General features: G+C 42.4%; 1 protein-coding gene across 1 annotated transcript; it reads right to left on the minus strand.

Annotated features, from left to right (window-relative positions):
* Positions 1 to 17,329: 17,329 nt before the first annotated feature.
* Positions 17,330 to 20,494, minus strand: LOC115104732 (galactosylceramide sulfotransferase-like). The gene is made up of 3 exons (XM_029626083.2): positions 20,333 to 20,494; positions 19,843 to 19,999; positions 17,330 to 19,686 (listed from the first exon to the last, which is right to left on the minus strand). The coding sequence occupies exons 2-3, from the start codon at positions 19,977 to 19,979 to the stop codon at positions 18,534 to 18,536; spliced, it is 1,290 nt and encodes a 429-aa protein (XP_029481943.1). The 5' UTR covers positions 19,980 to 19,999; positions 20,333 to 20,494; the 3' UTR covers positions 17,330 to 18,533.
* Between the last annotated feature and the right edge of the window lie 991 nt (positions 20,495 to 21,485).

Raw genomic sequence — 21,485 nt, forward strand, 5'->3', positions numbered from 1 at the left:
AACCTCAGCTTTGGAGTATTGGGGGTCGCCATTGTGAATTTGCTTTAATCGTAATTTTATTTAATTCAATCGGAATTTAATCGTAGTTTTAATCGGAATTCTCTCCTTTTATCTGAATATGGTTAGCATATACTTCGCCCGACGTTGATTAATACCCACGATGTACTCGAAGAGACACTGCTGCACGTGCTCTGTCTTATCTCTGAGCTTCTCCTTTGTATGTTTTAGTTCGAGAAAAACGCATAGGTCGGTATGGGATTTGTGGAGCCCACAACCAAGGGATCTATTCGACTATTTAGTCTCAATATTTAAATATTATATTCAGATATTATTTCAATTATACATCAGTCATTTTGCTCCTGATTATACATTTAAATTTGAGCGATTCTATAGCAATTGTATAGCAATCTCTTTAGGCAATATCAACAGGAATGAAAAAAGCGAAAATCAGTGTTTTAGCCCGGCGGCTGTCAATCAAGTTTGCACGGCCATTCGACTACTGAGGTGGCCTTGTCTATCAGCACGTGTACATAATAGCCCAGTTACGTATCCCCACCTAGCGGTTTACTCCGCGACAAACGTTTCTCTCAATTTAATTTCCCCGGTCTCAAAATCATGGAACGCAAACTCTGGTTAATATGTTTTCTCAATACTACAGTCATTCATACGAAATTCACATAGAATTTCCAACATTCATAATCGTGTCCTTTACATGTTAAAACACAGCCTCTGCTTTCCCTCACCTCTATACACAACCCAATATATATATAATTAGGACAGTTTTCTATGCAGATTTCAGAACAAACAGGGTCCCGAAGGAATTTAACATATTGGTCAATCACAATTCACTCATTCCTATTAAAATAACTCAGTACAGGCCAATTAATACAATTCTATAACAACTGTCAGAACACAGAAGTCATAGGTACATATTAACAGTTACAAATAGACAAAACATACAAATACTGGTTATATCTCTGACCTCTATTAATCGACCCCTATCAGACCGAGCTAAGCGGATTTACTGGATAGAATTCAACTCTAAAATCCAATTCTATCCCCTACTGATCTCTATCGAATTGAACCCCTATCAGAATTAATACACGTTCTCTCTGACCCCTGAAAGCCGATCCCTATCGGTGAATCTCTTATCAGTCTAGCCTCGACCGGTTCCCGGGACAAAATTGCAATTTCTCCCCTCGGCGTTAGGTTTAATGAATAGTAGTTAACTATCCCCTGACTGATCTCTATTCCCGACTCTTATCAGTGAATTTCTCAGACTAGCCTCTACCGGTTCACGGGACAAAATTCCCCTCGGCGTTAGGTTTAATGAATAGTAGTTAACTATCCCCTGACTGATCTCTATTCCCGACTCTTATCAGTGAATTTCTCAGACTAGCCTCTACCGGTTCCCGGGACAAAATTGCAATTTCTCCCCCTCGGCGTTAGGTTTCTGACTGATCTCTATTCCCGACCCCTATCGAAACTTACCCCTATCAGAATTGATACACATGTCCAACCCCTATCGGAACTGAATTTATATATGTCCGACCCCTATTGGAACTATCTCGGCCTTTAAGTGATCTCTCATCAATTGAAAGCTATCAGACTGTGCTGACCGGGTCACGGGACAAAATTACAATTTCTCCCCTCGGTTCCAGGTTTAATGAATAGTAATTAACTATCCCCTACTGATATCTCATCAATGATTTATATCACACCAGCCGTCGCTGGCTTGTTTCTACATATCTTCACTACACTGTTCTTTTCGACTCGTCAGCAAATTTATAAATTTACACAAGAATTCATACTTACTCGGAAATACTGATCAAAATTTAGGCAGACTATACGACAATATGCAAAGTTTGATTTAACAGGTTTTGCTTACCTTATTTATGGTGCACCTTTAGATCAGTTTCCCGAGTTGAGCAGAATTGTTGTCCACCCCCCGAAAATCAAATTATCACTGTCCTTCTCGAATCTTCCTTTCCACGAGCTCACCCCCTCTATCCCACCCAATCTGCTCACTTCGACTGGACCGTTAGTTAACAATCCTCTGCTACCATTTCTGTTAGAAATTGGATATGAAGATGGGTGAGCCGGTCAAGGATCGATTCAGACTAAGTGGTAAATTTTATGACAAGTAAACAGTTTATTCAGAGTGAAAATATGTAGTACAGCGTAATTACGGCTCTTCCGTTAGTTCGTGTTGGAACAGCAGGCAGAGAGCGCGTAAACAGTCAGCACAGCCCTTATATACGTCACAGAAAGTAGGTTGACTCTAGGAAGATCGGATCTCCGGATTGGTTCAGCTGGTTGTAGTCTGTAGTCTTCCGCCATTGGCTCAGTTGTCTGTCCGTCATCGTAGAATCTTCTTCGGGCACACAGTGTTCGGTTAAAAGGGAGATTATGTGTGTAATGTGGGAGCTATCCTGTAGGGGACCCCACAGGCTTTACTGTGAAAATACGTTGCTATATGTTGTCTCAGTTATAACAATGCAATAGCCATGTATTTAGCAGTAGATTGGTCTCCTGCATAATAGCAATTCTTTACACATGCACCCATTAAGAAAATGACTGTAAAAACGATTAAATCCCCGTGGATTGATGAGGAATTGAAAAATGGTATGGTTGTGAGGGATGAGACAAAAGGAATGGCAAATAAGTCTGTCTGCACAACCAATTGCAAATGTATTGCAAATTTAGAAATCATGTAAGTAACTGAATAAAAAGATGAAACTACACTATGAAACAAAGATAAATTACATAAATGATGATAGTAAAAAGCTTTGGAGCACCTTAAATTACATTTTGAGAAAAAAATGCGAACTCAGATGGTTCATTCATCACAGAACTTGAATGATTTTTTCATTGGCAAGATTGCAAACTTGGGCATGACATGCCAGCAACAAATGCTAACACTACACATCCGAGTATATCTGACCAAATTATGAAAGACAAGCATTGTAATTTGAATTCCATAAAGTGAGTATAGAAGAGGTGAAAAAATGATTGTTGTCTGTCAACAATGACAAGGTCTGACAATTTGGATTGAAAATTACTGAAAATAACAGCAGATGAATTCCTCCTATTTGCCATATTTTCAATTGAACTTCTTCGGGAACGGTCTCCCTTACAGAGGACGTTTGAGCTAACATAGACTAATGCGATTAGCATTAGGTTATAAGTATCAAGAAATTTCCCAGGGAATAGACATATCTGATATTGGCAGAAAGCTTAAATTCTTGTTAATCTAACTGCACTGTCCAATTTACAGAAGCTATTACAGTGAAATAATACCATGAACAGAAATCCAATGATTCATTAGATCAGTCTACAACTTTGCACATACACTGATGCCATCTAGTGGCCAAAATCAAAATCGCACCTGGGCTGGAATAATACATTATGGCCTTTCTCTTGCATTTCAAAGATTATGGTACAAAAAAAAGAACGGTTGGTTTTGTCTTTGGATTATTTTATACCAGATCTATTGTGTTATATTCTACTAAATTCCTTTCACATTTCCATAAACTTCAAACAGTTTCATTTCAAATGGTACCAAGAATATGCATATCCTTGCTTCAGGGCCTGAGCTACAGGCAGTTAGATTTGGGTATGTCATTTTAGGCAAAAATAGAAAAAAAGGGGCTAATCCTTAAGAGGTTTTAAGCCTACTAGAAAGTGTGTGCCCCCAGGCCTGGAGGGAAGTAAAAGTCATTCCGTTTCCTAAGAATAGTAAAGCCCCCTTTACTGGCTCAGATAGCCGACCAATCAAACTTTTACCAACCCTTAGTAAACTTTTGGAAAAAAATGTGCTTGGCCTGATACTGCTATTTTACAGTAAACATATTGAAAACAGACTTTCAGCAGACTTATAGGGAAGGACATTCCAACAAGCACCGCATTTACACAAATGACTGAAGATTGACTGAGAGAAATTGGTGATAAAAAGATTGTGAGGGCTGTTTTGTTAGACTTCAGCGTGGCTTTTGACATTATCGATCATAGCCTGCTGCTGGAAAAACGTATGTGTTATGGCGTTACAACTCTTGCTATATTGTGGATAATGAGATACCTGTCTAACATAACACAGAGGGTGTTCTTTCATGAAGTCTCTCCAACATAATCCAGGTAGAATCAGGAATTCCCCAGGGCAGCTGTCTAGGCCCCTTACTTTTTTCAAACATTACTAATGACATGCCTGGCTAAAGCCAGTGTAAGTAAAGCCAGTGTCTAGGTATGCGGATGACTCAACACTATACACGTCAACTACTACAGCGACTGAAATAACTAGTTTCAGAGTGGGTGGCAAGGATTAAGTTAGTCCTAAATACATCCCAACACCTCTCTATCTGAGATATCGACTGCAGCCGTCATCCTTCACATACAACACCCGTTCTGCCAGTCACATTCTGTTAAAGGTCCCCAAAGCACACACATCCTTGGATCACTCATCTTTTCAGTTCGCTGCAGCTAGCCACTGGAACGAGCTGCAACAAACACTCAAACTGGACAGTTTTATCTCAATCTCTTCATTCAAAGACTCAATCATGGACACTTACTGACAGTTGTGGCTGCTTTGCGTGATGTACTGTTGTTTCTACCTTCTTGCCCTTTGTTCTGTTGTCTGTGCCCAATAATGTTTGTACCCTGTTTTGTGCAGCTACCATGTTGTGCTGCTGCCATGTTGTGTTGCTACCATGTTGTTGTCATGTTGTTTTGCTACCGTGTTGTTGTCATGTGTTGCTGCCATGCTATGTTGTTGTCTTAGGTCTCTCTTTATGTAGTGTAGTGTTGTCCTATTTTTTTTTTGCCCAGCCCCCGCAGGAGGCCTTTTGCCTTTTGGTAAGCCTTCTTTTGAATAAGAATTTGTTCTTAACTGACTTGCCTAGTTAAATAAAGAAAAATAAAATAAATGCCCCACAAGACATGCCACGAGAGGTCTCTTCACAGTCCCCAAATCCAGAACAGACCATGGGGGGCGCACAGTATTACATAGAGCCATGACTACATGGAACTCTATTCCACATCAAGTAACTGATGCAAGCAGTACAATTTGATTTTTTTTTTTAAAGATAAAATATAACTTATGGAACAGTGGGGACTGTGAATCAACACAAACATAGGCACTGACCCATGCATACACACACGTACACATGGATTTCGTATTGTAGATATGTGGTAGTTGTGGACAAGGGTCAGTGTGTTGTGAAATCTGTGAATGTATTGTAATATTTTTAAAATTCTATAACTGCCTTAATTTTGCTGTACCCCAGGAAGAGTAGCTGCTGCCTTGACAGTAGCTAATGGGGATCCATAATAAATACAACGTGCAATGATAATACATTTAAGTGACAACTAAAACAAAAATCAGACATTTATTTTCCATTGTGAATTTGTTGTGCTTTTAGATGGTTGAAACCATAGCTTTCATTTTTGAGTGGGTGAAAATAGGTTAGAATCTCATTGAGCAACGTATCTTCCAAATATTACCCAATTTTCCAAGTAGAAATAACGTGGTCTGCCCAGCGTGATGTTACATCTTCAACCGTTGTAGGAAAGATGCATTGTTAAAACACTCGTAAGCTTAAATTCAATTGCTATCAGGATACCGCGGCCAGAACAGTCCTACCACCTTTCATCCTGACCGACCTCCCAGGTTGTCAGTTATGTGCCCAAATTATTGTTAGACAACAGAAAAATTTAGAACAATTTAGATGACAAAATGTAAATATTCATAGAAAAAATAAACATAGATTTGAATAGATTTGTCTCAATTATTGTCTAAACACAAATGATTGCCAATCTCTTTCAGAGGTCTGAAGAGGAGCCTCTGGTTATGTAATGTGTAGGAAATACAAGAGCAATGAGCGAGAGCAGCTCTTTCATGGTAACAATACTGAATTACCCCCAAACCACACAAAGAGATAGACACAGAGAGACACCTCCCTTGACACTACTGCGACCAACCCAACAACCTCCGTTCTGTCCACGATATACTGGGGTTATGCAACTGTAACCAGGGGAAACCTACAATTACGGGGTGTGCAGGAGAGTCTAAGATGAGGAAAGGGATGTGTTCATGGTGGTTGTGAGCAACTGTGAGGGAAATGGGAATCATGATCTGTCACACCAGTCCTGTTCCTAGGGGACGGTTGTCTAGGGCATGTACTAGGATAGGGGGTTGTAAGGGGACTAGAGCAGCTATTCCCAAACTGGGGTACGCAATGCTGTCGGGGGTACGCCAAATAAAAATGTGATTCACATTAAAAAATAAAAACATTTAAACAACCTTATATTGGTACATTTTTTTTTCCTTCACATTTTCAAACAGTCCATTTATATTTTCTAACGGGGCTATACATTTGCGTGAGGTTTTTTTCTCGCCCGAGTAGACTTGTTTCACTGCCAAAAATAAAATTAAACCATCTAGTGTTCAGCGAAATAACAACACAATGTCAAATACAGGTAGCCTAGTCAAATAATTAATATCCAATCAAATTAACCGTTACTCTCTCGATGGAATTTCACTAATGGTCCGTATGTAGCCAAACGCAGCTGCTGCTCATGTTGGTATCTGTACTGATGGCGCAAAAGCCATGACAAGGAGACATAGTGGAGTGGAAACGCACGTGCAAGCAGTTGCTCCCGACGCCACTTGGGTACACTGCAGCATCCACTGAGAGGCTCTTGCTGCCAAGGGAATGCCTGACAGCTTGAAAGACATTAAGGACACTACAGTGAAAATGGTTAACTTTGTTAAAGCAAGGGCCTTGAAATCTTGGGTATTTTCTGCACCATGTAATGATATGGGCAGTGACCATGTAACACTTTTACAACATACAGAAGTGCACTGGTTACCAAGGGGCAAAGTATTGACACAATTTTTTGAATTGAGAGACTAGCTATAGACCAAAATCAACAGCTTTGCATGAGTTTAAAAAAAACATTGCATTCTAGTTCCATCCTGGTGGTGCAGTGGATCAATTCCATGGATAGAGAACAGAAGATCATAGGTTTGACTATTTATTGTTGCTTTGCCACAAAAAAAAAGATGAATGCCTAAGCAAATTAATTTCCATGCCTTCTATCTGTGATTGGTGTTGAAAACAATTAACCTAAGCTAGCAGTGTTATTCAGGAAAAGCTTAAGGAAGTTATTAAAACAACTCGAAATTACATATAATTTCTGTTCTCAGAACATTAATAAAACCTCCCAGGAAAACTTTCAGGGAACCATAGTAAAACGTTATCAAGAATCTCCCTGCAACCTAAAAATGAAAGTTCCCAGAACAGGTTAAATGTTCACTTCCATTCTCAGAATGCTTAAAAAACTTTCAGTTTTACCAATCAGGAAACGTATGGCTTAGTTCCCAGAACCAATGGGAAACCAAGACGTACGTTCCCACAACTTCCAAGGATCCAAATGTACTAACTGGAAACCTATGTAGTTTAGGTTATTTTTATCTTTGCGCTGATAAAAATGGTGTTTTACCGGAATAAAAGTAATCTACCGGAGACACAACTCTCATCTGGCTATACCTCCTGAACAGGGCTAACAATATATTTCTCGGTTCATCATCAGCAAAAATGTTGGTAGTTTTGCTTTAAACAAACAGTGTACATGGTCATTTTTACATATACAGGGTAAAGTTGATCATTTCATAACGAGGACACAAATCCCTTTTGTGAGGCGCACTTGCATAGACGAAGCGAGAGGAGAAGAGAAGATCTCTACCTAAAAACTTCCAAACGGTCAAAACCATTTGATTTTGAGATGGGGGTGAAATCCAAGGTATTGCTATATATTAATTGGTTATGTCGTAGTTAATTTGTAAACAAAACATTTTGATATATTACTAGTGTAACGGATGTGAAACGGCTAGCTTAGTCAGCGGTGCGCGCTAAATAGCGTTTCAATCGGTGACGTCACTTGCTCTGAGACCTTGAAGTAGTAGTTCCCCTTGCTCTGCAAGGGCCGCGGCTTTTGTGGAGTGATGGGTAACGATGCTTCGTGGGTGACTGTTGTTGATGTGTGCAGAGGGTCCCTGGTTCGTGCCCAGGTATGGGCGAGGGGACGGTCTAAAGTTATACTGTTACACTAGCTCAATCACTTAATCTGCAAAAATTACAAGTTAATTAGCAGGTGATGGTAATTTCTGAACAAAATTGGAGGGACAAAACATAGGCTACATTGAATTGTATATCATCGAACCAAATCACATCGACTCGTTTTCTAATCGCACTGAATCGTTTCAAACTAAAACTTATTGTAAAAATGATCGTTCCATGTACAGTATGTTATACCCATGTATCATATTCCACGTATCGATTTGTCTTGAAAGGGAAAGATGCACATTCCTAGTCCCTAGATTGGGAGTTCCAAAGGGCGGCGCACAATTCATTGTAAATAAGAATTCGTTCTTAATTAACTGACGTGCTTAGTTAAATTAAAGAAATATTTAAAAAATAGCATGATCTCTTTATTACCACCAATAAAATAGCCCCATAGATACAATACTTATAGGGTACTATTTAATTCTGTGAACACTCCATCATCAACACAAAGCTGTGGTCAATGTGAGTCTGACCAGTGAACACCCAGCAATAATATACATTTCACTATGGCTTGGCAGATTACAGTTCCTTCAGGTGTTATTTACACACACTTCAAGGGAATCAACAATATCTGCAAGTGTCGGAATTGAAATGAACTGGTTTTGCAGAGGCAAGTCATCAGTGACTCTGTCAGGGAATCTTCTTATTTGTGTCACTCACCCTGCGCACGTTCCCTGTCTCTCTTTTCTGAGCAAAGGATCACAGCCACCCATCAACAGCCCTGTGTTACCAGCAGCTCTGTGTTACCAGCAGCTCTGTGTTACCAGCAACAGATACGATTCATATTTACCTAACTGACATAACAAAATGGCACTTGTATGGCGTTTCAGTAGAACTTCCAATCCTACCAAACAGAAAGAGTTACAGTATATGAATATCAAGGTCCATGGACATGAAGGAGTATACACAAGATAATACAGAGATAGATATTGATATAGAGATTCTAGAATTAGATGTAAATGTGAACTGAATAGATATGACCACTAGAGAATAGAGGGAATAGGTGTGAATGCTGGAATGAGGTGAGATACGAGTGCAAACTGAATAGATACAGATGTAGGATCTTGATTTGAGTCAGTTTGCTACAGCAGGAAAATAATCCTGCAGCAACAGGAAATGTGATTTATTGTGTGGATTATTATTAATGGACATTTATTGTAGGGCTTGATAACATTTTCGTTAGGGCAAATCAAGTCTGACATTTTAAAGTGGAAATTGCAAACTTCAGGAGCCATTTTCAATCCTTGTATACACAAGTTTGCATTTCCTGCTGTGCAGAAATATTCTCATCAACAAAATAGTGGTGAAATTAAGATCCTATATCTGTATGAGCACCAGTGTTCTGGAATAGATCTGAACGAAGAGATGCAGGAGTGATTTCTGCCACTATAATGCAGTGACGAATATTAAAAACAACATCCACAGAGAGAGTAAACATTGTGGGCTCTCTCACCCACTCAACAGCTTCACCAATTTCGCTCATTTAATCAAATTGTTTTTTATCCGCCTCTCCAGCTTGAGCCACTAAGTTCAGCTTCACAGCTCTTTAAGGAGCATCTATTAACCAAAATAAAAGGAACCCGCGAGTCATGTCATCCAGAGAAAAAAAATGGGAATAGTAATTTGTTGAAAAGCCGAGAATTAACTCAATTTACTACAAAAAAAGAGACCCTGATGCATAACGAATGCAGGCATAAAATTAACCTATAGTGACTCATTTGAAACAAATAACTCTTAATAAATGTAAAATGAGTGTGATTATTTGGTTGTCCCCCTTTTAGATTTGATAATCTGTTGCAAATTGTGTGCTGTGTCTAATTGATCGATGTTGGCAATTAAGCAGGTCTTTCTAGGGCTGTCGGTTGATCCATGTCCTCCATTTATTTTCTGCCTGATACAGTTTAATGCAACAACAAAGGAAGATGGCGGAAGGTCAGCCTTTTCTCAGGTAACATGTTAAGAGCGAAGTACAGAGCATTCTGAAAGTATTCAGAACCCTTGACTTTTTCTACATTTTGTTATGTTACAGCCTTATTCTAAAATGGATTAAATAATGTTTTCCCTCATCATTTTACACACAATACCCCATAATGAAAAAAGCGGGAAAAAAATGGAAATACCTTATTTAGGTAAGTATTCAGACCCTTTGCTATGAGATTCAAAATGTAGCTCATGTGCATCCTGTTTTCATTGATCATCCTTGAGATGTTTCTACAACTTGATTGAAGTCCACCTGTGGTAAATTCAATCGAGTGGTCTTCATTTGGAAAGGCACACACCTGTCTATATAAAGTCCCACAGTTGACAGTGCATTTCAGAGAAAAAATCAAGCCATGAGGTCAAAGGAGCTGTCCGTAGAGCTCCGATACAGAATTGTGTCGAGGCACAGATCTGGGCAAGGTTACCAAAACATTTCTGCAGCATTGAAGGTACCCGAGAACATAGTGGCCTCCATCATTCTTAAATGGATTGAACTCTCTGAATGCCAAGGTTGAACTCTCTGAATGCCAAGTGTCACGTCTGGAGGAAACCTGGAACCATCCCTACGGTGAAGCATGGTGGTGGCAGCATCATACTGTGGGGATGTTTTTCAGCAGAAGGGACTGGGAGACTAGTCAGGATCGAGGGAAAGATGAACAGAGCAAAGTACAGAGAGATCCTTGATGAAAATCTGCTCCAGAGTGCTCACGACCTCAGACTGGGGTGAAGGTTCACCTTCCAACAGGACAATGACCCTAAGCACACAGCCAAGACAACACAGGAGTGGCTTCGGAACAAGTCTCTGAATGTCCTTGAGTGACCCAGCCAGAGCCCAGACTTGAACCCGACTGAACATCGTTGGAGAGACCTGAAAATAGCTGTGCAGCGACGCTCCCTATCCAACAAGACAGAGCTTGAGAAGATCTGCAGAGAAGAATGGGAGAAACTCGACAAATACAGGTGTATCTAGCTTGTAGCAACATATCCAAAAATACTCAAGGCTGTAATTGCTGCCAAAGGTGCTTCAACAAGGTACTGAGTAAAGGGTCTGAATAACTACAGTACCAGTCAAACGTTTGGACACACCTACTCATTCAAGCATTTTTCTTTATTTGTGCTATTTTCTACATTGTTGTCACACCAGCCTTAGCTTTGGCTCCCCCTCCTGTCCAGCTCAGACATTTCCCGCGTCGCTGGCCTTCTAGCTGCAAATGCTCTTCACTCATCAACCCCGGACTTGTCTCGTCATCATTACACACACCTGGTTCTAATCCCCACTCTATCATTGTATATATATATACTCCCTATGCCAATTGTTTTTGTTGGTCATTGTAGGGGGTGTCTCCTGCAGTGTGACCTCCACCTGGCCCGTCATGCCGGGACGGCCTCCAAGATGGACAAGGTGGCCTTGGTGATCTCGGTGCTGACAGGCAGGGCTCTGGAGTGGGCGCACGCCCTCTGGGAAAGGGACGGACCAGAAGTGCAGTCCTATGAGAACTTCATCCAACTCTTCGACCACCCTACAGAGGGCCGAGAGGGAGGTGAGCGTCTCCTCCGTCTACGCCAGAGGTCCAGGATCACGTTGGAGTACGCTCTGGATTTCCGGACGTTGGCTGCGTCCACTGGCTGGAACGACCAGGCCCTGTTGATGATTTTCCGCAGCGGGCTACAGGCGGACGTCCAGACCGAGCTGGCCTGTCATGGCCCATACCGGAGATTCGGGTCTCTCCCAGGAACCTCAGCGAGACTGAGCACATGGAGGTGGGCACGACGCGTCTTCCCCCTGAGGAAAGTCAATGCCGCTGTCAACAGGGTCTCTGCTCCTACTGCATGGAGTCGGACCACCCCTGGAACACCTGTCCCAGAAGAAGAACCAGGAAAGGAAGCGACAGGAGCGCTCCTGCACCTTCCCAGGTAGGCAAGATGAGCCTTGCTCCTCTCTGACCACCAAGCCCGTCCGCCTCCCTGACTATCCTGGCCCCCCACTGAGTCCTGCCCTAGTGGACTCAGGTGCTGCAGGCAATTTCCTAGAGCGGTCAGTGGTCTTATCATTTCGCATTCCTCTAGTCCCTTTACAACCCCCTATCCCAGTCCTTGCCCTAGACAACCGTCCCCTAGGATCAGGACTGGTGCGCCAGACCACGATTCCCATTTCCCTCACAGTTGCTCACAACCACCATGAACGCATCACTTTCCTCATCTTAGACTCTCCTTAACACCCCATAGTTTTAGGTTTCCCCTGGCTAAAGTTGCATAACCGCAGTATATTGTGGACAGAACGGAGGTTGTTGGGTTGGTCGCAGGAGTGTCAGGGGAGGTGTCTCTCTGTGTCAATCTGTGCCACAACCGTGGAAAGTCTGGACCAGGCCACCCACGTCCCAATCCCAGAGGAGTACCGGGACCTACAGGTGGCCTTTGCCTGCCCCCTCATCTCCCATGGGACTTCACTATCGGCCTACTGCCTGGTTGTACCCTCCCGCGGGGGCACATCTACCCTCTCTCGCATGCAGAGACCGAATCCATGAAGGTCTATGTCCAGGAGGTGCTGGCCCAAGGATTCCTCCATCCGTCCACCTCTCCGGCCGCCTACAGCTTCTTTCTCGTGAAGGAGGGAGGTCTCCGCCCCTGTATCGATTACCGGACACTGAATAAGGCAACTGTTAAATTCAGTTTTCCCTTACCTCTCATACCCACTGTGATCGAACAGATGTACGATTCTAAGTACTTTACTAAATTGGATTTACACAGTGCCTAGAACCTGGTGTGCATCAGAGGGGGGGATGAATGGAAGACCGCCTTCAGCACCTGGCACTACGAATACAGGGTAATGCCCTACGGCCTGACAAATGCACCCTCTGTGTTTCAAGCCTTCATTAACAAGGTGTTCAAATCGAATCAAATCAAATCAAATTTTATTTGTCACATACACATGGTTAGCAGATGTTAATGCGAGTGTAGCGAAATGCTTGTGCTTCTAGTTCCGACAATGCAGTAATAACCAACAAGTAATCTAACTAACAATTCCAAAACTACTGTCTTATACACAGTGTAAGGGGATAAAGAATATGTACATAAAGATATATGAATGAGTGATGGTACAGAGCAGCATAGGCAAGATACAGTAGATGGTATCGAGTACAGTATATACATATGAGATGAGTATGTAAACAAAGTGGCATAGTTAAAGTGGCTAGTGATACATGTATTACATAAGGATGCAGTAGATGATATAGAGTACAGTATATACGTATGCATATGAGATGAATAATGTAAGGTATGTAACATTATATTAGGTAGCATTGTTTAAAGTGGCTAGTGATATATTTTACATAATTTCCCATCAATTCCCATTATTAAATTCCCATTATTAAAGTGGCTGTGTAGTGGTGTACATAGATGACATCTTGGTGTACTCCACTACACGCGAGCAACATGTCTCTCATGTCAGGTCTGTTTTGGAGAGGCTGAAAGGGCATCACCTGTACGCCAAGGTGTATAAGTGCCTTTTCTTTCAGCAGGCGGTCTCCTTCCTGGGCATCGGATATCCACCTCGGGAGTGGAGATGGAAGAGCAGAGCGTCAGTGCAGTACGGTCGTGGCCCATTCCATCCCACATCAAGGCGGTGCAGCGCTTCCTTGGTTTTGCCAACTATTTCAGGTGCTTCATTAGGGGTTTCAGCACAGTGGTGGCCCCTCTCACCTCCCTCCTGAAGGTTGGTCCTCGACAGCTGCCCTGGACTGGGGAGGCCAACGAAGCCTTCCGTGCGCTAAAGGAATGTTTTACTAACGCACCTGTTCTGGCTCGCCCTGACCCGTCTCTGCCCTTCATCATGGAGGTGGACGCCTCAGAGGTTGGCGAAGGGACTGTTCTCTCCTAACGGACTGGATCAGCACCTAAACTCCATCAATGCGCCTTCTACCCAAGGAAGCTGTCTCCCGCGGAGCTGAATTACGACCTGGTGGGATCGTGAGTTGTTGGCCGTCAAGAATTGGCTGAAAGCATGACTGCACTGGCTGGAGAGTGCTAAACACCCATTCATTTGTTGGACGGACCACAGGAACTTGGAGTACATTTGAGCAGCGAAGAGGCTGCGTCAGGCCAGATGGTCAGGCCCTATTCTTCACCAGGTTTGACTTTACCCTCTTCACTATTATTCTACAATATAGAAAATAGTAAAATGAAAGAAAAACCCTTGAATATGTAGGTGTTATAAAACGTTTGACCGGTAGTGTACATTGATGGCAGCCACAATCTATCTGCAATATTAAATCTGATCTCCCCCCTGGAAACTGGTCACTTCATCATCATGCCTCACACACAATGCCTGACAGTGATGTGTTCAAGTTCATGCTTAATCCAAATTTGAATGTGTATTAACTATTAAGATGTTATGGACACATGAAATACACTATATGGCCAAAAGTATGTGGACACTTGCTAAAACAGGAAAGGGCTTTCCCCAAACTGTTACCACAGACCGTTATTCCTCCTCCACCATATTTTACAGTTGGCACTTTGCATTGGGGCAGGTAGCGTTCTCCTGGCATCCGCCAAATCCAGAATCAGCCGTCGGACGGCCAGGTGGTTAAGCGTAATTCTTCACTCCAGAGAACGCGTTTCCACTTCTTCAGAGTCCAATGGCGGTGAGATTTACACCACTCCAGCCGGGAGGAGAGGGGGAGAGCGTGCAAACTACAGGCTGAATAAACAAAATATACACACCCATGTAGTCATAATTATTACCTTGTCTGTGTTTTGAGCATCTATGAATCCCAGTTTACCACCAAGATATATATGTATCATAAAACAACTATACGGGGCTGGACACTGCACGTTTCCATGGTAACCAGCTCACAAAATGAGTTTGTCTTCTCCCAACTTCCTTGTTGCAATACTATAGATCCCAGGAGATGGAGTCCGATACAGTCTTCTCATTACAGAGGCCAGGATCTACTTCCCTTCACAACCATTAATAGTATTTTATCAGACTATCCACGTAGGATTATCAGACTGCACCAGTGGGTTAAGTGGGATGAGAGAGAGGGACCCTCTTTTAGTTTCACCATACATGTCATGGCTGCACATTTTTACCACCCCCAATATGAACTTAAGGTTTACAATTTAGTGAAACAAATGTATGTATATTGTTTTATTATGCGATAATCCAGTTAGAACATGTCTGTCTGAATCAGATTCTGCATGGTGTTTATAAGTCTTCACTATGAAGGTGCTTTACTGCCCCCTAGCAGCCAACAAATACACTACCGTTGCCATACAGCATTTGATATCACCATGATAACAACCAAGCCACTAACGAAATTGTCCCATAATTGAATTGCATACCTCATTTCCAGCTACAGCTCTATCTGTATCAACGGCTGCAGTGCAATTGGAGATTTATCAGACAGAATGACTTTCAATTACTCTAGTTCAACACTGGCTCAGTTTGTTGCAGACTGCAATATGTGCACAGCTTCTGTCTGCCATTGAGAAGTATCCTCATTAAACAGTTCTGTGGGCTTAATCTTCTTTCTCTCATTAGTGGGACAAAATAGTATTGCAAAAGAACTGAATCTATGCATCATTAACTAGTACTGGAAATTGTAAGGGACCTCACGATACGATATCAGGATAATTTACCGCCCGCAAGGAACGGGATACGGACATGGACAAGAAAGCCCACTACGACCTCTAACGAGACATCAAACATGCAAAAGGAAATTATAGGAGGAAGAAGGAATACTACCTATTACACCGGCTTCGACACTCGTATGTGGTAGGGCTTGCAAACGCTAACAAATTTCAAAGAGAAAGTCACGCACGACTTCAACACATCAACAAGTTTGTTGACGACACAACGGTGGTGGGCCTGATCACCGACGGCGATGAGACAGCCTACAGGGAGGTCAGAGACTTAGCAGTTTGGTGCCAGGACAACGTCTCCCTCGACGTCATTAAGACCAAGGAGCTGATGGTGGACTACAGGAGCAATAGGGGAGAGTGCGTCGATATCGACAGGGCTGTAGTGGAGCGGGTCGAGAGCTTCAAGTTCCTTGGCGTCCACATTAATAAGGACTTAACATGGTCCAGACACACCTGTACAATCGTGAAGAAGGCTTTCCCCTCAGGAGGCTGAAAATATTTGGCATGAGCCCTCTGACAAAAAGTTATATACCATCGAGAACATGCTGACAGGCTGGATCACCGCTTGATATGGCAAATGCACCACCCTCGACCGCAAAGAGCTACAGAGGGTGATGCAGACAGCCCACTATATCACTGAGGCCGAGCTCCCTGCCATCCAGGACCCCTACATGAGGCAGTGTCAGAGGAAGGCCCCAAAAAAATTCAAAGACTCCCACCACCCAATCCATAGACTGTTCACGCTGCTACTATCCGGCAAACGGTACCGGAGCATTGGCTGTCGGACCAACAGGCTCCGAGGCAGCTTCTACCCCCAAGGTATAAGACAGCTAAATAGTTAATTAAATGGTTACCTGGACTATCTGCACTGACCCTGTGCAAACTCACAAGACAAGACTATATGTACACACTATATACACTCAGACACACTACACTGACACTCCCACACACATTCACATACACACACACACCGACACAACGCAAACACACATACACACTTTTACACTCATCATATGCTGCTGCTACTCTGTTCTTAATTGTAGTCTTATTATTATCTAACCTGATGCCTAGTCACTTTACCCTGTCTTCATGTACATACTTTACCTCAAATACCTCTGCACTATCTGGTACTGATACTCTCTGTATATAGCTTCATTCTTGTGTATTTTATTCCTCGTGTTATTTCTCTTTACTATTATTGTTTGACTCTGCATCGGTGGGAAAGGCTCGTAAGCATTTCACGGTAATGTTTATCCCCGTTTTATTCGGCGCATGTGACAAATGAAAATCTATTTTGATTTGATACTTAGGTGCTGATACGATATGTATTTCAATTCTCACAATTCAATATGTATTGAGATTTGATACTGTTTTTTTTATTGTGATTTGATGTTCCAAGCATATTGCTCACTATTTGTCTGCTGCAGAGAGAGAGAGAGAGAGCATGAGAAAATGTGTACTAAAAGTGCTGAAAACATGTTGGCTCACTATAAAAAAGATAGAGAACAAGCTATAGGATGAAAAAATACCAGTTCTGGTGGAAGCATGACTCCTTTAGAAAATAATAATGACCAAAGCACTTGAACCATGTCTTGTTTTAATGAACATCGACTGTCATTACAATTGTGAATGAAGATTTTCACACTAATTCATACACCTTAATACTGAATAACATACTTTGGCATCTTCAGTATGAGAGGAAGGGATAAAGGATTTCATGCAGGCTTCAAGAGTCAAGCTCTGAGAGTAATATGCTGACTTAGAAAAAACAAATATGTACAATTTAGAGATTAATCAGCACATAGCTGTTGTGATCCTCTCTTTCACTTATACATCAATGCAATAAGATAGCATTGCATAAGGAGTCAGTCACAAAGTGTATCTTTATTTGCAACCACAAGTTATTTAACACCCCTACAGTTGATTTCCAAGCCCCCGTGAAAAAGCGAATTAGCATAATAAAAACATGTGCCATCAAAATACGTCTGTTTAAGATAGAAAGTTTTTTTTGCAATCCACCGCATCTGCCAATGGCGGCCTTCCACATCTGCGGTGGAAGGTGGCCGAGCTACAGCAGTGTTTGTCAGATCATGAGACAAACACTGCAAACTAATATGACCACTCGGGGAAAATGAGACTCTCACGAACACGGGGTTGTTCTCCGTATTGCTCTATGACCCCCACAAGCGTCATGGGACTCGTCTGAATTCAGTACCGCCGATCTGCCAACTTCTGTCTGTAGCGTCCAAACAGTTTGGGCTACACACTAATATGACCACTGTATGGAAAGGTGAGGCTCACAAACACGTACATGTTGTTTGCTCTAGGATGCCCACAAGGCTCACAGAACTCGTCTGAAGGTAGCCCGGTAGCAGTTGAACAAAAATGTATGGAAGTCAGTGGAGGCTGCTGAGGGGAGGACAGCTCATAATAATGGCTGGAAGGAAGTCAATAGAATGGTATCAAACATAGGGAAACCACGTGTTTGATGTGTTTGGTATCAGCAGCCTCCACTGATGATATAGGACAGACATAGGACAAACACTTTAAAACAAACTTCCTTATGAATTATTTTTAACTATCTGTTTTTCCATGTATGAATCTGTCATTCAATGTGTTTCTATGGGCTAATAGCAATAAGGCCAAAGGGGGTTCTGCAATTTAAAATCAAATAGCTAAATGATCCTTGGTATGACCATAAAAAAAACATATATTATACTAGTAGCACCCACCGCCCCAGTTTATACTCTTAAAAATGTATCCAAATTGTTCCCATAAATTTGTTTCTAGCTAGAATATAGTATCCTTTAACCAACCCCATAATCTTGTGAGCCACAAGTTGACCCCTAGCTCTGATAGGTACTGTATTTCAGGTGTAAGCATTTTCCGACAGAGTTCCCTATATTTGGGGTCAATGTTTTTCCTTAAATTGTAACCCAGGATGGAGTTCTCTCCAACTGGCTGCCAGGGAAGCAGATCTGTGTCCCGAATCAGCCCAGCCTCCACTGCTCCCCCACCCTCAATGCACATGGCAGCCATTTCTGCATTCCTCCTCCTCAGCTCCTTCACTTCCTGCTCCATCCGTGTCCACCCGTATGCCTCCACCTTGGCCCAGAATGTGGCGTTAAAGTGCTGGTAGAGCCTCCAGTCGGCCCCGTTCCACTCCCGGGCCTTGGCCCTTAGTGCAGGGGTCAGTCGTGACACAGATGAGTCCTTGCGGGCATTGAGCTTGAAGAACAGCATATCTTCCATCGTCCAGCAGAGTGTATCTTTCAGCAGGATGAGAGACTCCTCAAAATGCTCCGCCATCAGGACCAGCTGGAAGCGTTGGGACAAGGTCTGAATACCCCTCTCCACCAGAGGGTGGTGAGGCTCTAAGTTGTTATCAAATCCAAAGTCAAAGAAGAGCAGGTTCTTGAGGTAGAATGAGTTGTAGCTCTCTGGGGTGTAGTAGTTCATGGGTTCACGCAGAAACTCAGCCAGTTTGCCATCTCCGTGGATCCCCCAGGTGAGGGGAATCGCTCGGCTGTAATAATGGAAGGATGACTCAAACAACTCTGCCGGGTCTCGTAGGATGGTGAAATAGGCAGCGTCTGCTGGGAGGAGCTTTGCCACCTCATGCCCATTAAAGCGCATGTGGTTACATAAGATGTTGAAACATACCCCAGGCTGGAAGTCTTTGACATGGGAGCAAAGGAAAGGGGATGGGTAGGAGAAGTCATTGCGACCTTTAGGAAAGGCAAACTTTAAACCGTGCTTCTCACCGAAGCGGAAGATGATGTTGAGTAATGTGCTGCTGGCAGTCTTGTGGGTCTTCATGAACATGATGTCCACTGTGGGCACACACTCCCCTGACAGACTTGTTCTGCTTTGAGAGTAGTTGGTCAAATTGTGGACCCATGTTTGAGACAAGTGGTGAGAACACGACAGAGCCAATGTAACCCTGTAGAGAAAAAGTGAAAAAAGAGTAAACTGACATTTATTTGACATTTTATGTTACCTATTTATGTCGAATAAATTGATTTAAAAGTATATCACATCGTATAGCAAATAATAGATAGAGACTGTATTTCACAACAAAAGTCCAGCCTACACTTACTTTTGTTGATTGACTTGTTGGACTGCTGGGGTAGATAAGCAGTGCAATACCACCATGAAACTGGTCAATAGAACTCCTACAGCCAGTCTTCTTGCTATTGACTTGCACCGTCTTTTCCTCACACCAATTCCAAGCATTCCTGCAACGTTAAGCCAACCTGGAATGAAAGGCAGAGTTGACGCAGATGTCAAAGTGAACTGTTCTTTGTCATCAAGTGGTTTGGGCTCTACTCATTTGCCTAATTAATAGGCACATACTGTGTGAAATTATTCCCATGAGCACTTTTCCCTACACATGCTCCGGTCAAAATGTTTATGGAAACGCACAGCCTGTCCCAGTCACCCTCATGGAAATCTCTCTGAATAGGTTTAAATTAATCAATTAACCCTGAGTAATGTCATGGGAAAAACCAAATAAAACTGCCAATCCGTGTAGAAGACTAATGTTTTTTGCCATACTTTAGCTAGATAATAAAGAAGTCCGTACTTACTATAATGATTGGAACAAGTACTTCACAGGTATTTCATGGCCATCACAGACATTGTAGGAACAAAATAAAATGTGAATAGCACAGTGAATCTTGGAGAGGCCCTGTGATAAAATAATGCAGGGAAATCGAGAAACCATCTAGCGAAAGAAGAGAGTCTGATAAGCCCCAGGAGAGTGAATGTGTCATCATCCTTTTTCCAAACAACAAGACACTGCCCCCATGTTTACACATCAAACATGTTTTAGCTTTTGACATTTTCCTTTCACAGCAGCAAGGGCATTTTTCCAACTCCTCAGATTGTTCCTGCTGTGAAAGGAAAATGTCAAAAGGGCATTCATTCAGGACTTCGTAATCATGGTAGCAGCCACATTAAGTGTAGAAGTCAAAACAACAAAACATGTGCTACCATGCTTACGAAGTGCGGAATGAATCGTGAATAATGCGTGAGAAAGTTAGACTCATAAATATCATACCCCCAAAAATGCTAACCTCTCCTGATGTTATTGTAATGGTTAGAGGTTAACATGTCATGTGGGTTTGATATTTGTGAGTCTGTAACTTTCTCACTCATCATTATTTTCAATTCATTCAAGATTATCCATGAGCATGGTTGCATTTACAACAATTTAGACATTTTAGCAGGGAAGCAAACTAGTCACCTTTCGGCGAAATTCACCGTTTTGAATCCAAAACGTGACTCTAGATCCGATGAGAAAGTTTTTTTTGGGGGGGGGGGGGGGGTGATGCAAGTTTGGCGCGATGCACGTTTGGCGCAATACCGGCTGTATGCAAGGCTCAACTGTCGTTCACATAACAACAGAACGCAGCACGCGACGAAAGAGAAGGTACAACCAACTGCTAGTTACAGCATCAGCGCGCGCACTAGAAAGCTACAGCAGCGCGCCTGACTACGGGGGTGAGAAGGTGATGAATGAAGCGTACTTCATAATCTGTAACCGAAAAACAACTGGCATTTGGAAAGTTTGAGGTAAGGGAGTAAGTGTGGTGAAAATTAACCACATAACGTTAATGTACAGGGAGAATTCGATCCAGCTAGCAAGAGGTACTTAACAATGCTAAAAATTGTTAGCATTGTTAAGTACCTCTTGCTAGCTGGATCGAATTCTCCCTGTACATTAACGTTATGTGGTTA

This window comes from Oncorhynchus nerka, linkage group LG22, assembly GCF_034236695.1.
Source record: "Oncorhynchus nerka isolate Pitt River linkage group LG22, Oner_Uvic_2.0, whole genome shotgun sequence".
NCBI lineage: Eukaryota > Metazoa > Chordata > Actinopteri > Salmoniformes > Salmonidae > Oncorhynchus > Oncorhynchus nerka.

What these genes read in the sequence shown, in the direction of transcription:
- LOC115104732 (XM_029626083.2), bottom strand. Translation starts at nt 19,979, where the DNA reads ATGCTTGGAATTGGTGTGAGGAAAAGACGGTGCAAGTCAATAGCAAGA. An exon ending in CAACAAGTCAATCAACAAAA is followed by an intron (nt 19,687 to 19,842) that starts GTAAGTGTAGGC and finishes TTTTCTCTACAG; the next exon opens with GGTTACATTGGCTCTGTCGT.